The sequence below is a fragment of the Anas acuta genome, chromosome 1 (assembly GCF_963932015.1).
Source record: "Anas acuta chromosome 1, bAnaAcu1.1, whole genome shotgun sequence".
NCBI classification, from domain to species: Eukaryota; Metazoa; Chordata; class Aves; order Anseriformes; family Anatidae; genus Anas; species Anas acuta.
The window spans coordinates 130,315,765-130,328,241 of record NC_088979.1 but is presented as its reverse complement, the minus strand read 5'-3'; the positions used below and the strand labels follow the sequence as shown (position 1 = coordinate 130,328,241).

Sequence of the window (12,477 nt, the reverse complement as noted above, 5' to 3'; positions counted from 1 at the left end):
AAAAAGCAAGCAGAATTTTCAGCAGAAGCAGAGATATTAAGGGTTTTCTATTAAAAAATCCCTTGGTTAGAACTGTGCGAAGAACTTCCTTTTCAGGTTCACGGGTTGAGCAAAAAAAAAATATATATATAAAAAAAAAATCCAGTCGTCCTGAAAGAGCAGTATCAGCAAACTGAAAAACTGAAAAAAATGGGATTATGTTTTGTTCATATGCAAATATTTTAAAAATAAAAACAATATGAAATTTAAAAGAAATACTGCTGAGTAAAAGGAATCAAATTTACAGTTCCTCATGTTAAAAGAATAATTTTCTCTACCAACATGCTCAGCAAAGTTGACACAAATTTGTAAGGTGTTCTGTGAGCTTAAATCTATATTTTTGAGGAAAGTTTTCAAAATTAAAAATTATCTCAGCCCTTCTCAGATTCTTAATTTATTCATGTCACTTTTTTTCATGTTTACTGAGCTTTATAAGATAAGTCATACTCATATAAGTCGTGCTCATAAGTAATCTATTTACATTTCTGCCTGACTGCTACAGCTCTAATTCACCTTAATGCCAGGCAGCGAATTATTAGGCTGTTTGCCACCAATTCTTTGAAAATTGTGCGTGCTTGAAAATACCCAGGGACATAGTCAAAGGTAAAGGTAAGCAAGCAGTGCTTGTCCATGTGAAATTTTTGAAAGAAGAAACATATTGAGTCCTTATTGCTTGACCTGGACTACCAAACACATGGGGTTAGTTCCTTTCATGTGTACTTTGGCACTGCTTTTCATATGTAGGAACATGTTTTTCACATGCTTAGGAACAATGACATATCTGATGCCGTTGCTTAAATACCATACTTCCAAAATGCCGTTCTGTTCTGTTTTGTTTTGTTTTGTTTTGTTTTATGGTAGGCACCCCCACCCTCACCCATCCCCCATACACATGCTATTGTGTTACTATTGTTCTCCTTGTAGTTGCATTCATAGCTGCTGTTGCATGGTCTCAGGTCTGAACTCAGAATTGTAAGGAATTCACTCTCCAGTTGTTTTTTAATGCCTTATGGCATTAATCTCACCCTGCTTACTCATTAATTTGTGGAGATATATCAGAACGCAGTGAGACAGTGCAGGGTTGGAGGGGTGATATACTTCCAGTTACTCTCATGGACTCACTCCCAGCGTGCCTTGGAGATGGATTTATCTTATTTGAACTTCAGCCATCTAAAAGTTGAGCATTTAGTCAAAGCAGCCTATCTAGATTTTTTGCATGCTACAGCAAAGATGAACAGGATTTTTTCTGATGGAGTAAACATAGCCTTTGTTTACACCCCACAGCTTTGCAACAAAATAGTGTTTCTGGTGAGCTTTGTTGGAAACCGTGGAACTTTTACTCGTGGCTACAGAGCAGTCATCATGGACATGGCTTTTCTCTATCATGTAGCATATGTCCTGGTCTGCATGCTGGGCCTCTGTGTGCATGAATTCTTCTACAGTTTCCTGGTAAGTCTGTGCTTTTGCGGAGGGGAAAACTTTGCAAAAATAGAAAATACCGTTACCCATGCAGCTGTCTTCAATTTCTTCCTGACAATCAAGCCAAATCATGTGTATTTTTAGCATGCCGTTGTGTTGCTGCCCCTTAGGAGCTGCTGTTTTCATTAGAACCTATTTCTGTTAGAAATTGTTTTATCTGTTTTAGAGCTGAAAGTTTGCCTGTTTCTTTTCAGAAAATCATCACACAGTCTGGTTCTTTCTTCTGTCCCTTTCCATCATACATTTATTCTGTGTATGTTGTTCCTATATCTTGTATCAGTTGTGTCTACAGACTGTAATCTCTCTGGGACAGGAGTTGTCCACTGGTGTGTGCATCATCCCTATTCCAAAAGATCCCATTCCTCAGTTCATGTTGCAGTCCTAATAAATAAAAGAGTGACTTAGGGAATAGAGATGGCATGCCTTTGGTGTAGCGGGAAGATTCATCACTATAAATGTATCCCACTTCCATTTTCTTTTGTTGCCATTACCCAGATGGAATGCCTTTTTATAATATGATACAGGTGCAGTGAAAATGAATCATATAAAATTATGCTAAACTCAGCTAACTGCTCCCTTCATGCTGAATAGCAATAAAAGGTGTTTCACTGCTCTTGTTTTCTAACTGTTTTGCTTTTACTAAAACATGAAACATTTAGGTAGACTGACTAAATTGTGGCCATTTACATGTGTTCATCTTCCTGTTGTCATATCTTTCTCAGCTTCCTAAATAGCAGTGAACTCCCAGCATCTCATAGAGGCACGATAAGCACTCTAAAATTTAGGCATTCAGTTCTCACTGTGGCAGAGCTCCTGATGAAGTCGTTTTCCAGGTCCATATCTTGACATTAAAGTCACCTTCAAAAAGTTGCACAGACTTCAGAGGAGTCAATATTTTGAGGCTTTAGCTGCAGAACCTTTTCAAATAGATGCAACTCACCTGCTAATTAATGTCTGTCTTAAAAAATGCGCATCGAATCGTATTACTCCTTCAGTGAGTAAGGGTTCTTTACTGTAAAATGCTCTCTGAACTGCAGTGTAGTTTATGAAACATTTTAAATGCTTACTTTTTTCAGTGACTGCTATCAACAAATGTCCATGATTCATGGATGTTATAATTGTCCACATTCCTAAGTTATTTACAGGTGTTCACTTTGTAGTGAAAGTGTTCCAAAATCCTGCATTTGTTCCTCATATTAAGCTTTGTCTTGTATGGGATGAATGATAACTGTCTTCCCTCTTTCTTCCTTTATTATTAATCCTTTCACAAGGCTGTGGATTTCAGATCTTGTGAATTGTGACTAATACCTTCTTCTGTGGACCATTTTGATAAATCACAGTGTGTCACTTTATATCTGTAATCTGTGTGTTTTGAAGTGGAAATACATATATTATAGATAAGGTCCAAAGCACTATAACACATCAATAGAATTGGAAGAGAAAAAAAGCTATAGTTTCTTGAATATAGTTTCTTGAAAAGCCCTTATCACACTTAATTGCTATTTGAGGCATTTGACATTTAAAGCAGTATTATCTTCATGTATACTTTTCTTACATTAAATACTAGGAAAACATACAGCACAGGGTAAAAAAGAGCAGTTTGGGGTTTTATACAAACAGTGCAATGAATTTAACCTTGTCCTAAAAAGAAATGGCCCTAATCCTTTCACATGAGTGACTTTTAAATGATCCCATGAACTCAAAGAAACAGCTTACAGACATGTAATTATGTGTGTGCATGACTGCATTTTTGAGATGCAGCCCATGCATATTTATCAGATGGGAAATTACATGAAAAGTTAATTTGTGGACGTAGATCCATAGTACGGAGATGCTTTTTTTAAATTTTAATCCATCCCGGTTTTGAATATGGGGAAACAATGATTCTTGTTGGTAACTACTACCTTGTGTCTGGGTCAGACTCATATATAAGTATACATTTTAGCTTTTGATTTTGCTATGTCTTAAAATTTCAAGTTTCGTGTTACGTTATCTCTCCTATATCCCCAGTTCCCACTGAAATCAATGTGAATTGTGTGTTTATGAAGCTGAGATTACAGAACATGGCTAGATGTATGTTTCAGTAGTTCAGATTTTGTTTCTATGTAGTATCTATATACATTCATTTTTATTAATCTGTATTCATTTTTCCTCTACACTATACTTTTCCCAGCTGTTTGATCTGGTGTACAGAGAGGAGACTTTGCTAAATGTGATAAAAAGCGTTACCCGGAATGGTCGTTCCATTATCCTCACCGCAGTGCTAGCCCTCATCCTGGTTTATCTCTTTTCCATCATTGGGTTCCTCTTCTTGAAGGATGACTTTATCATGGAGGTCGACAGGTTGAAAATCAGGGCCCCTGTTGCAGGTACTGCTTTTTAAAATTCATTTCCAAAATACACCTTTTATGTCTGACTAACCAAACTTTGCTCTAGGGAAATTTTGATTTTGTGCTTGTATCTGTGGAAGCAGAACTCCATATACCTTAAGACTAAATTAAGTCTCTGGGTAAATTTCATGTGTAGGGTTGCTTTTCACTAGGCTTTTCTGTTGAAATACTAAAATCCAGCACTCACGATTGATTTATTACATTTTCTTTTAGCATTTTCTAACTCATGCTAACATAAAGAAAAAATTCCTGCATTTCCTAAGTATTTGGAAGAGCAACTGAATGTGGATTCTATTGGTTCTCATCCCACCTTAAAAATAGTGGTTAGGATTTTCTGTGTACTGCATGAGGCATGTGATATTATAATGTTTAGTTAATGTATTCATCTGATTACTATTTAAGCTTCATCCAACAGAAATTTATTACAGAATCCACGCTTCTGCTGATGTGAGATTTCCTGGAGTATCTCTTAAATTCAGTGTGTTTTTCACAAACACCACTCTTAGTGTATAATCCTGTCTTCAGTAAAATCACTGGAAGTTTTTTAACTGTTTTTTAAAAAGCCAGGATTTAAATTTATTAGAATGAGAAATTTCACCAACATGGACAGAGAGTTACAAACTCACTTTGCTAGAAAAAAGTATGTCTAGTGGGTTGAGATCTTTGTACGTGCTGCCAACCAGCCTGCTGGGAGCATGGACAGAGAAGTAGCTGTCTGCATAAAAAGACCTGAAAATAGCTTTTGATTATATTCCTAGAGGTATGATTTTCCCAAATGCTGAGCTCTTCAGACCTGTATGCAAGCATAGAACAACCAATAGGATCCACCCCAGATTGTGTGCACTCTGTGTTTGTCAGCCTTTTCCTAGCTTTGCTATTTCAGGACCTACAGCACACAAATGAGGCAAAGCTCGTTGAAGACTTGTTGATGTGGGGGAGTGTGATGTATCCATATAGCTATTTGATAACCACAGGAAAAAAGGAACTTAACGAATTTCTTTTATAGACCTTGCTGTTTGCCACTGATCAACTTCAAAGGGCAATGTTGGCTTATATTTGATTTACCATTCATTTTGGGGCAGAATTTATAATCTGAAGTTTCATTTCGAAAAATAATTGTGGCCGTCTTAGGAGAAAGGAAGCTAGATTTATTGGAGCACTGATCTGATACAGTGCAGTAGTTCCTGTGTGTTCGTGTTTCTTCTGTTGGGTTCTTAACAGATTTTTGTGGTGTGTTTGCATGCGTATTCTTGCTGGTTTTATACATTGCCATTTCTTATCAAACACTCATCAAGAAAATATGCTGATGGTATATGGATGAAACATTATGCATCCCAAGACAAGTGCTTAATTTTTTTCTTTATAAAATAGCACAAAGAGAGACTCAGAGTGGATCTGTTTTCTATGTTACAGAGATTGTCTTAGACTGTTACTTTGGTTGTATGATTTTGCCTTCATTTTTTCTCCTTAAACCTTTTTGTATCTGTGATTTGAAATGCAGAAAATTGTTGAAGATGCACAAGACAAAATTGGTTTGATAAAATCAAGCTGATGTACACATTTACCCACTTTGGGAATGTTAAATTAGTGTTTTACTTGAACCCATACATATTTACAAATGAGTACCAAACCGTGTTATAATCCTTGAAAACTCTTAAATATTCTACGTTCAGAATAACTGAACATCAGCTTGTGTCCTTCTTGTCAGCTTTTGTGAATAATTTATCTAATGGTTTTAAAACTGACATTATTTTCATATCTGACAGTTGTTTCTTGCTTTGAATATATCTCGCTCTAGCCAGAAGTAGCAGCATTTGATGTAGATTCATTAATTTCAGGAGATGAAATGGGGATAGTTGTGATATACATTGTTTATAAATATAAAACCGTGTTTTTGTTCCCTGTGCTTGCTTTTAGCTGTTTGGCAGACTGTTTGAGGAAGGAGGAGTTGGTGGTGTAATTTGTTCTGCTTTTTCTTCTCAACTTTTCAAATCAGTGACTTGCTTCTAGAAAAATAATGACCTAAAACTTTTTGTCAATGCAGTGTCTGTCTTTTTGTCAATATTCTGCTCTTTTCTTAGGTATTGGTGAAGTCCCCACTACAACCCTCACATCAGTGATGGGCGCCTGTGCAAAAGAGAATTGTTCCACAAGCATCCCAGACATTAACCCAGGTTAGTACAAAACCTCCCCAGATTGGTCATCAATTAGAACTGAGGGATTTGTGTGTTATTATTACAACGACTGCATGAGAAAAGTGATGATTGTTTTTGGAAGGCAGAAGTACTCAACTCCTGGGAGGCTTGGAGCTCAGTTGGGAACTTGTCTGTAATGCAAGTGCTTCCCACACCTGATTTCCAATTGCATCAACATTAATTTTGTTGAAATATCGTGCTGAATGATTATGCATGAACATACAGGTCTCTTTTTTTGAGCTGGCTTTGCTGAGAGGAAAAGCTTGCTGCTTACCTGCAGCATCTTCACCTGCACACAGTGAACCACTATTAGATTCATTTAGGGCCACATAAGTTGATTTTAACAGTGTAGCATATGTCAGAAAGCTCTTGTGTATATTTTTTACATGCATCTAGGCTGACTTTGTAATGTAGCCGGAAGAGTAAGAGCCCAGATCCAGGACCAAGTATCTGTCTTTAAGTGAGTTACTGTGTCTCAGCTAAGCATGGGCAGGAGTCCATCCATGCATTCCTAGCTTGTGGCAAATACAAGGAAATGCAGACTGTTGCAAGCCATGTCTGTGATAGGCAAGTTGTGTTTCTTCATGCTTGTGGCAAGTGAAAAGCTCAATTGCTCTACTTCAGCAGATCAGTCCATCTGGTTTAACTCTGATACCTGCATTATGAAACTGATCTGCATACCAGAAGGACCCTGTCAACTTTAAATACACTTCATTAAAATAAAAGGCTTGTCTGGTGTGTTCTACTGGTGTCAAGCCAGTTACCAGACATTGGTTCAGGAAGGAATTTGTCATAGATCAAGCTGACAGAGTGCTTTGCTCTATTTGCTGTTTGAGGCAACATGATCACTCAGGACCTCTGATAGTAGTGCTACTCCATCTCTCCTGCTCTTATCCTGTGACACATTGTAGTTGTTGTGTATGGTCTTCATTACAGTTGTTAAGTTTGTGCAGTGTGGGTGTGTGCAGTGGATGGACTTAGACTACTTACTGCTACACTTGCGTGTTGTTGCTAGGGGCTGAAGCTGTGGACAAAAGTGGTTCCTTCCTATCCTGTGTTCCAGTATAACACCACTTCACATGCTTTATTCTCCCAGTACAGATTTTTGAGCTTTTATGATCAAGGCTATGGGGGAGAGGGCTATAAAAGTAGACTTTTCCTCCCCAGCTGGTGTGTAAACAGGCCTCATAAACAAAATGGGAAGCTGTCTGACTAGATAGAGAAAACAGTCTCTTCCCAAGAGCTATTGGCAAAGCTGCTATATTCAAAAAGTAATCAATCAGTCAAAAGAGATGCAGTATGGCTTTTGCCAAGCTCTTTAAATGATAGAAATCTCACATTTCTTATTTCTTGGCCACAGTTTCTTTAAAATTAAACAATAATGAAAGGGGGTTATACAGAACGTCTAGGTACACTGGCACTTAATCTTGGAGTACTTTTATTCGTCCCGTAACATTAGAGAAACTACATTTAGTGAGATCTAAAGATCAGTATTAGCCAATGAATCACCTGTCAAAAAGTACTATTCTACCTTCTGTCTTCTCCTGGGACAGATCTCCCTTCTGGCGAAACTATGAGTACAGGAGATTTGCAAAGGCTGGCCAGCCTGGGAGTTGGTAGGATTCATGGTGTAGCAGCATAAAGAAATCCACAGCTGTCTGTAGGATACATAAAATGTTCTCAGTGACATCTCAGGGCCACAGCAGAAACATAAAAATCTGGCATTTTAGATCAGATCACTGCTGATCACTTGTTCTGATGAGATTGTGCCTCTACCTTGAGTTTTACTGGTTGAGCCTGCATTCAGTCATTGCTCCTTTTGGTGAGGGAGTTAACCAGCTGGTCTCATTAACTCTGCTCAGTACTTTACTCAGAGAACACATCCTGTCTACAGCTTGCTTCTTCTCTGCTACACTGAGCTGCCAGCCCCCAAATACTTGGTCTCATCTCCCTTGGAGTCTTCCACTCTTCCCTCCAAGGGCATTTCAATATCACTTAAGTCTTTGCCTGATGAAGTGCTTAAACCACTTAAACGAACTTCACATCCTAAGTATGTGGCCTCAGCCTTATCCCTCCCTTTCATGCTTTGTAGCCCATAGAGACCAGTGCTAGAAAGGTGCACAAACACTTCTTTGCAGAACGGGACATTTTCTTTACTCATTCCAGTCACAGGCATGGTACCACTCTAGGCAAGTTCAGCTAGGTCCATGTGAGCACTCATGTGTTGACCCTGCTTGTGTCGAGGCTCAGGCTCAGAAGGCAGGTAGCTGTGGACCGCCAGATGATTTTTGAAATGAATCTTCCTATCATCCCCCTGTGCTGCCCTCTGATTGACATCATGACACCAGAACCTGACCATTTGCTGTTTCCAACACCTGACCCAGGTCTTGCGAAAAGTGAAAATTTGTTCTCAGCTACATAAATGAAATAAAAGCTGTGGCTTTTATAATGATTTTCTTTTATTTCTGTTGTGAACAGTCATCTTCTCATGCACAAATATTAGTTCCAAAAACATTAATGAATTAAAGTTTGGAAAGAGGAAACAGGAACAGGATGCAAAAGCAGAGGTGATGAACTGGTATGACTGAGATCACAGTGTGAGTAAAAAAAAATTTCCAGATGTGACAGAGGAAAAAAAAAAAAAAAAAAAAGGTTTCACTGTTTCAGTCCTTTCAGTTTCAATATTTGAGCAGGGTTTTTTTTGTTTGTTTTTATCTGGAGTTATTAGTGGTAGCAGTGTCAGTAATGACTGTATAATTCACCAGGGAAGTCTATCCCGGTGTCTGCTTTTGCTTTTCCTTTTGCTAAGAGTTTCTTATATCAGGAGTTTGTTTCCATTTAATTTACTTGTGTAGCAAAAGCAGTGGTGGCAAAAGCAGCAGATACCACCTTTGTTCTGCAAGTATCTATTGCGATACATACAGCACAGTTTGGGAACCCATGCCCAAAGTCCAAATTGCTTGTCTGTAATGTGAATGCTTTCAGTCAGTTCATTGTATCTCTGCCCCAGGTGTGATGGTTTGGGGGCTGTTAAATACTCTGTTTCAGTTAATATTGCAGCAGGCTGTTGTTATCTGTTGAACTGTGTTCCGAGTAAGTGCATGAAGTGAACCAAGTGAGAATTCCTGCTTTCACTGCTTAAGTAAATGTATCCCTAAAAAGAAAGGCAGAGGGAGACAGGAAAGCCAGCAGTTACAGTCCTGACCCTTCAGCACAAGCCTGCAGAACACCAGGAAAAACTCAAGCAGGGCTTTTCAAAAGGAGGCTGTTGATGAAGTCACAACATGGGAGTGCGTGGTGGGAGGAATTCTGGCCGAGGCAGAGGGAGTCCCTCTGGGGACTAGTGTTCCAGCCCAGCTCCTCTGCACGTTCAAATACCTCCTGCACAATAGTACCCTCTGTGGATCGGCCAAAACCACACAGCAGCTCTGCAGCAGTGATAAGAATAGAATCCAAGTTTTCAGGCTGAGGTCAGTGAGAGTCTTTCATTTAATGCATATCAGACCTGCGCTTAGGCACATGCTCTGGTGGAAAGATCATGGACAGATTTACTGATATAAAAGCCAGCCCCTCCTGAATGATTTGAAATGCTAACATGACTTGGCTTGTACATTGGTAGGTAGAGGAATGATTTCACAGGAAGACGATCCTTTTGTGAATGTGCTTCTAATTCTGTGTTTATGCTGCTTCTCTTCTGCATGTCAGCTGTGCACTTAGGAGGCCCACTGGAAAAGCAGTCATACTGAAACCAGTGGGAGTACTAGCAAGGGAAGGGATACTCCCATGACTAGAGATGGCAGCTCTGGGTCATTAACAGAGTTACTGGTGGGAGAACTGCTTGGGATTTTTGCTGTCTCTCTTCAGGCTAAATATGCCTGCTGCATCTAAGTATGTCACCAGCAGTGACATGCAAAAGGATAGGCATGATCATTGAAATTCTAGCTGGAGAATATAAAAGGCAGATGTGTATTGCAGTTGCTTTCTCTCATAGAGAATCATGGCTTTGTTTCATGAGTGATTATTCGATGCTGTGATTCATAAAGGTGATCTTTTCCTGTTTATAGGTGAGGAAGAGGAAGATGGAATTGAAAGGACCTGTGACACCCTGCTCATGTGTATTGTGACGGTATTAAACCAAGGCCTGCGAAATGGTGGTGGTGTGGGAGACGTGCTCAGAAAGCCTTCCAAAGACGTAAGTGTTTTGGCTGAGGAAATGCATTACTCCCTGTGCATCTCATGAATGCCAAAGTCAATTTTTGGAGGTTATAGACAGTATTTTTATCTAGTCTGCTCTAATGTTACACAGTTGATTTATCCATGTAATTTTTACATCCCAGATGGAATACTTAATGGGAAGAGCTGTGCTTGGTGTGATATTACTTGAAGAAAGAAACTCTAGGCAATAGTTTATCCTTTCTTGAAAAGTGGAGCATGTCGTAACCTTCTAAGCACTGCTAAGAGGTATTGCTGGATTGGATCAGTTTGCTATTGCACTAAGAATTATAAGTGCAAACTTTTGAAAAGGATTGACTAATGAGTATATGTCAAGACTCTCCATTCTAGTACCTAAAGTGCTTCTTTAGCTGAATTTCAGCTTGGCATCTGCCCTGGAATAGGTCCTGTTGTTTATTTATACTGAACTAGCATCAAATTCAAAACAAAATTCCATACGTAACAGTAGAAGTCCTCTTCCTGAAGTCTTCTTCAAAATGCAGTTCATTTAAAAGCTGTTCATAATATTTGGGTTTTATGCATTTTGATTTAAGTTCGAGAAGGACAGCATAAATAAAGGTAATCTAGCTGCACTTTGTCTGGTGGGCCACACCATAACAGGATTAAACTCACAAGTGATATTTCATCAGAGCTTTCAAGAGTCCAGAGACAAATAACTCAGATCTGGATTGAAGAGCTCCTTGTGTGAGTAGTAGGAATCTAGGTCCTAACTCATAGACCAGGAGGTTCTAGAGAGACTGCAGACCATCCCCATGAAGTCTATAAACACTTACAAATTTTGAAAGTGACCCTTGCCACCTAGTAGTAATCTGATGCTAGCTATATTAAAGCATGTCACAGAAGGTAGCACATATCCAAATGACTGTGTGGGAAGCTGAGAAAATCAGTGGCTTTCAAGTTAGTGTCATGGTGAAGAGAAGAACATGGATTTTACGTTCCTCCTTCTTACACTGAATGTTTTCTCCTGTTTGCCACAGAATGACTTTACTGTTTTATTAGAGATGTTAATGAGAATCCAATCCATCCTTTGCAAGAAGGAAAATAGCTAAGATGTGAACATACAAAACTATGGTAAAATAGGGAATATAAGCATTTCAAAGTGGCGTGTGTGTGCATGTGCATGCTGTTCTAGGAAGACAAAAAAGTGGTCTTCCCACCCTGAGCCAGCTTATAGCCAGGACACTGGTTTAGCATAGTGCTAGAACCATCAATGCTCTCTGCTTGGACAGAGTATAGTAGACTGTTCTTGTCATCATGCAGGCACTCTCCCCTGGTTTCCAGTTGTTCAGTGTGCAAACTTGGTGTCAGTTTGGAATATTTCACAAGAACATACCATCAGCATATCCCTATGTGCTACAGTACAATACTAAGAAGAGTTATCACAGCTGTCAGTGGGAACTAGAAACTGTATATCCCTGTTTCTGTACTAGGAAGATAATTATCTTCAGTAGAGGAGACTACAGTAATGCATCTACACTGCATCTGGTACACAAGCTAGTCTCTTCTTCCTGCTATAGGAAACAGCACAAAGGACCACAGCAGTACTGAAGAGATAGCATATATGGCATATGAAGCCAAATCTTCTTTGCCTACTTGTATAGGTAGTCCCTATCTATTTTTGTAAGTAAGGCTAACAGAATTTGGCATATGAAAAGAAAGATGCACAGCTTTGCTGAACTAATGTGGAAATGTTATTTAATATTTTAGAGAAGTGCTATTTTTGTATCTTATTGCAACCTTATTATTGTTTCAGGAGCCCTTGTTTGCTGCACGAGTTGTTTATGATCTTCTGTTTTATTTCATTGTCATAATTATTGTTCTGAACCTAATCTTTGGAGTCATAATTGATACATTTGCTGATCTCAGGAGTGAAAAGCAGAAAAAGGAGGAAATACTAAAGACAACCTGTTTCATCTGTGGTAAGTGTTTCTGAGCTATGGAGACATTTGATGGGTAAAGGCAAAAAATGAACTATTTCGCAATAAATAAAGTGTGAACCTAAGGGGTGGTTATCTTCTGGAAAGAAAGTCTGTAAAAATGTCCAAGTTTGGTTCTAAATTTATTCCTTCTCAGTAGGAAACAGATTTGGTTTAGGAGTCAAAAGACAAGCTTTGCTAAGAGGTGGCTTTGCAGTCTCTACC

The 12,477-nt window shown here is 38.8% G+C and overlaps 1 protein-coding gene across 10 annotated transcripts in view; it reads left to right on the top strand.

Annotated features, from left to right (window-relative positions):
* The window catches only part of ITPR2 (inositol 1,4,5-trisphosphate receptor type 2), a 273,831-nt gene that overhangs the window by 234,548 nt on the left and 26,806 nt on the right, over positions 1-12,477 (top strand). For all 10 annotated transcript variants that reach the window (XM_068655998.1, XM_068655985.1, XM_068655992.1 and 7 more), the window contains 5 exons: positions 1,324-1,488; positions 3,692-3,887; positions 5,990-6,082; positions 10,168-10,295; positions 12,090-12,255. In XM_068655998.1, the coding sequence (XP_068512099.1) occupies positions 1,324-1,488; positions 3,692-3,887; positions 5,990-6,082; positions 10,168-10,295; positions 12,090-12,255 (748 nt within the window). The remainder of the gene's footprint in view (positions 1-1,323; positions 1,489-3,691; positions 3,888-5,989; positions 6,083-10,167; positions 10,296-12,089; positions 12,256-12,477) is intronic.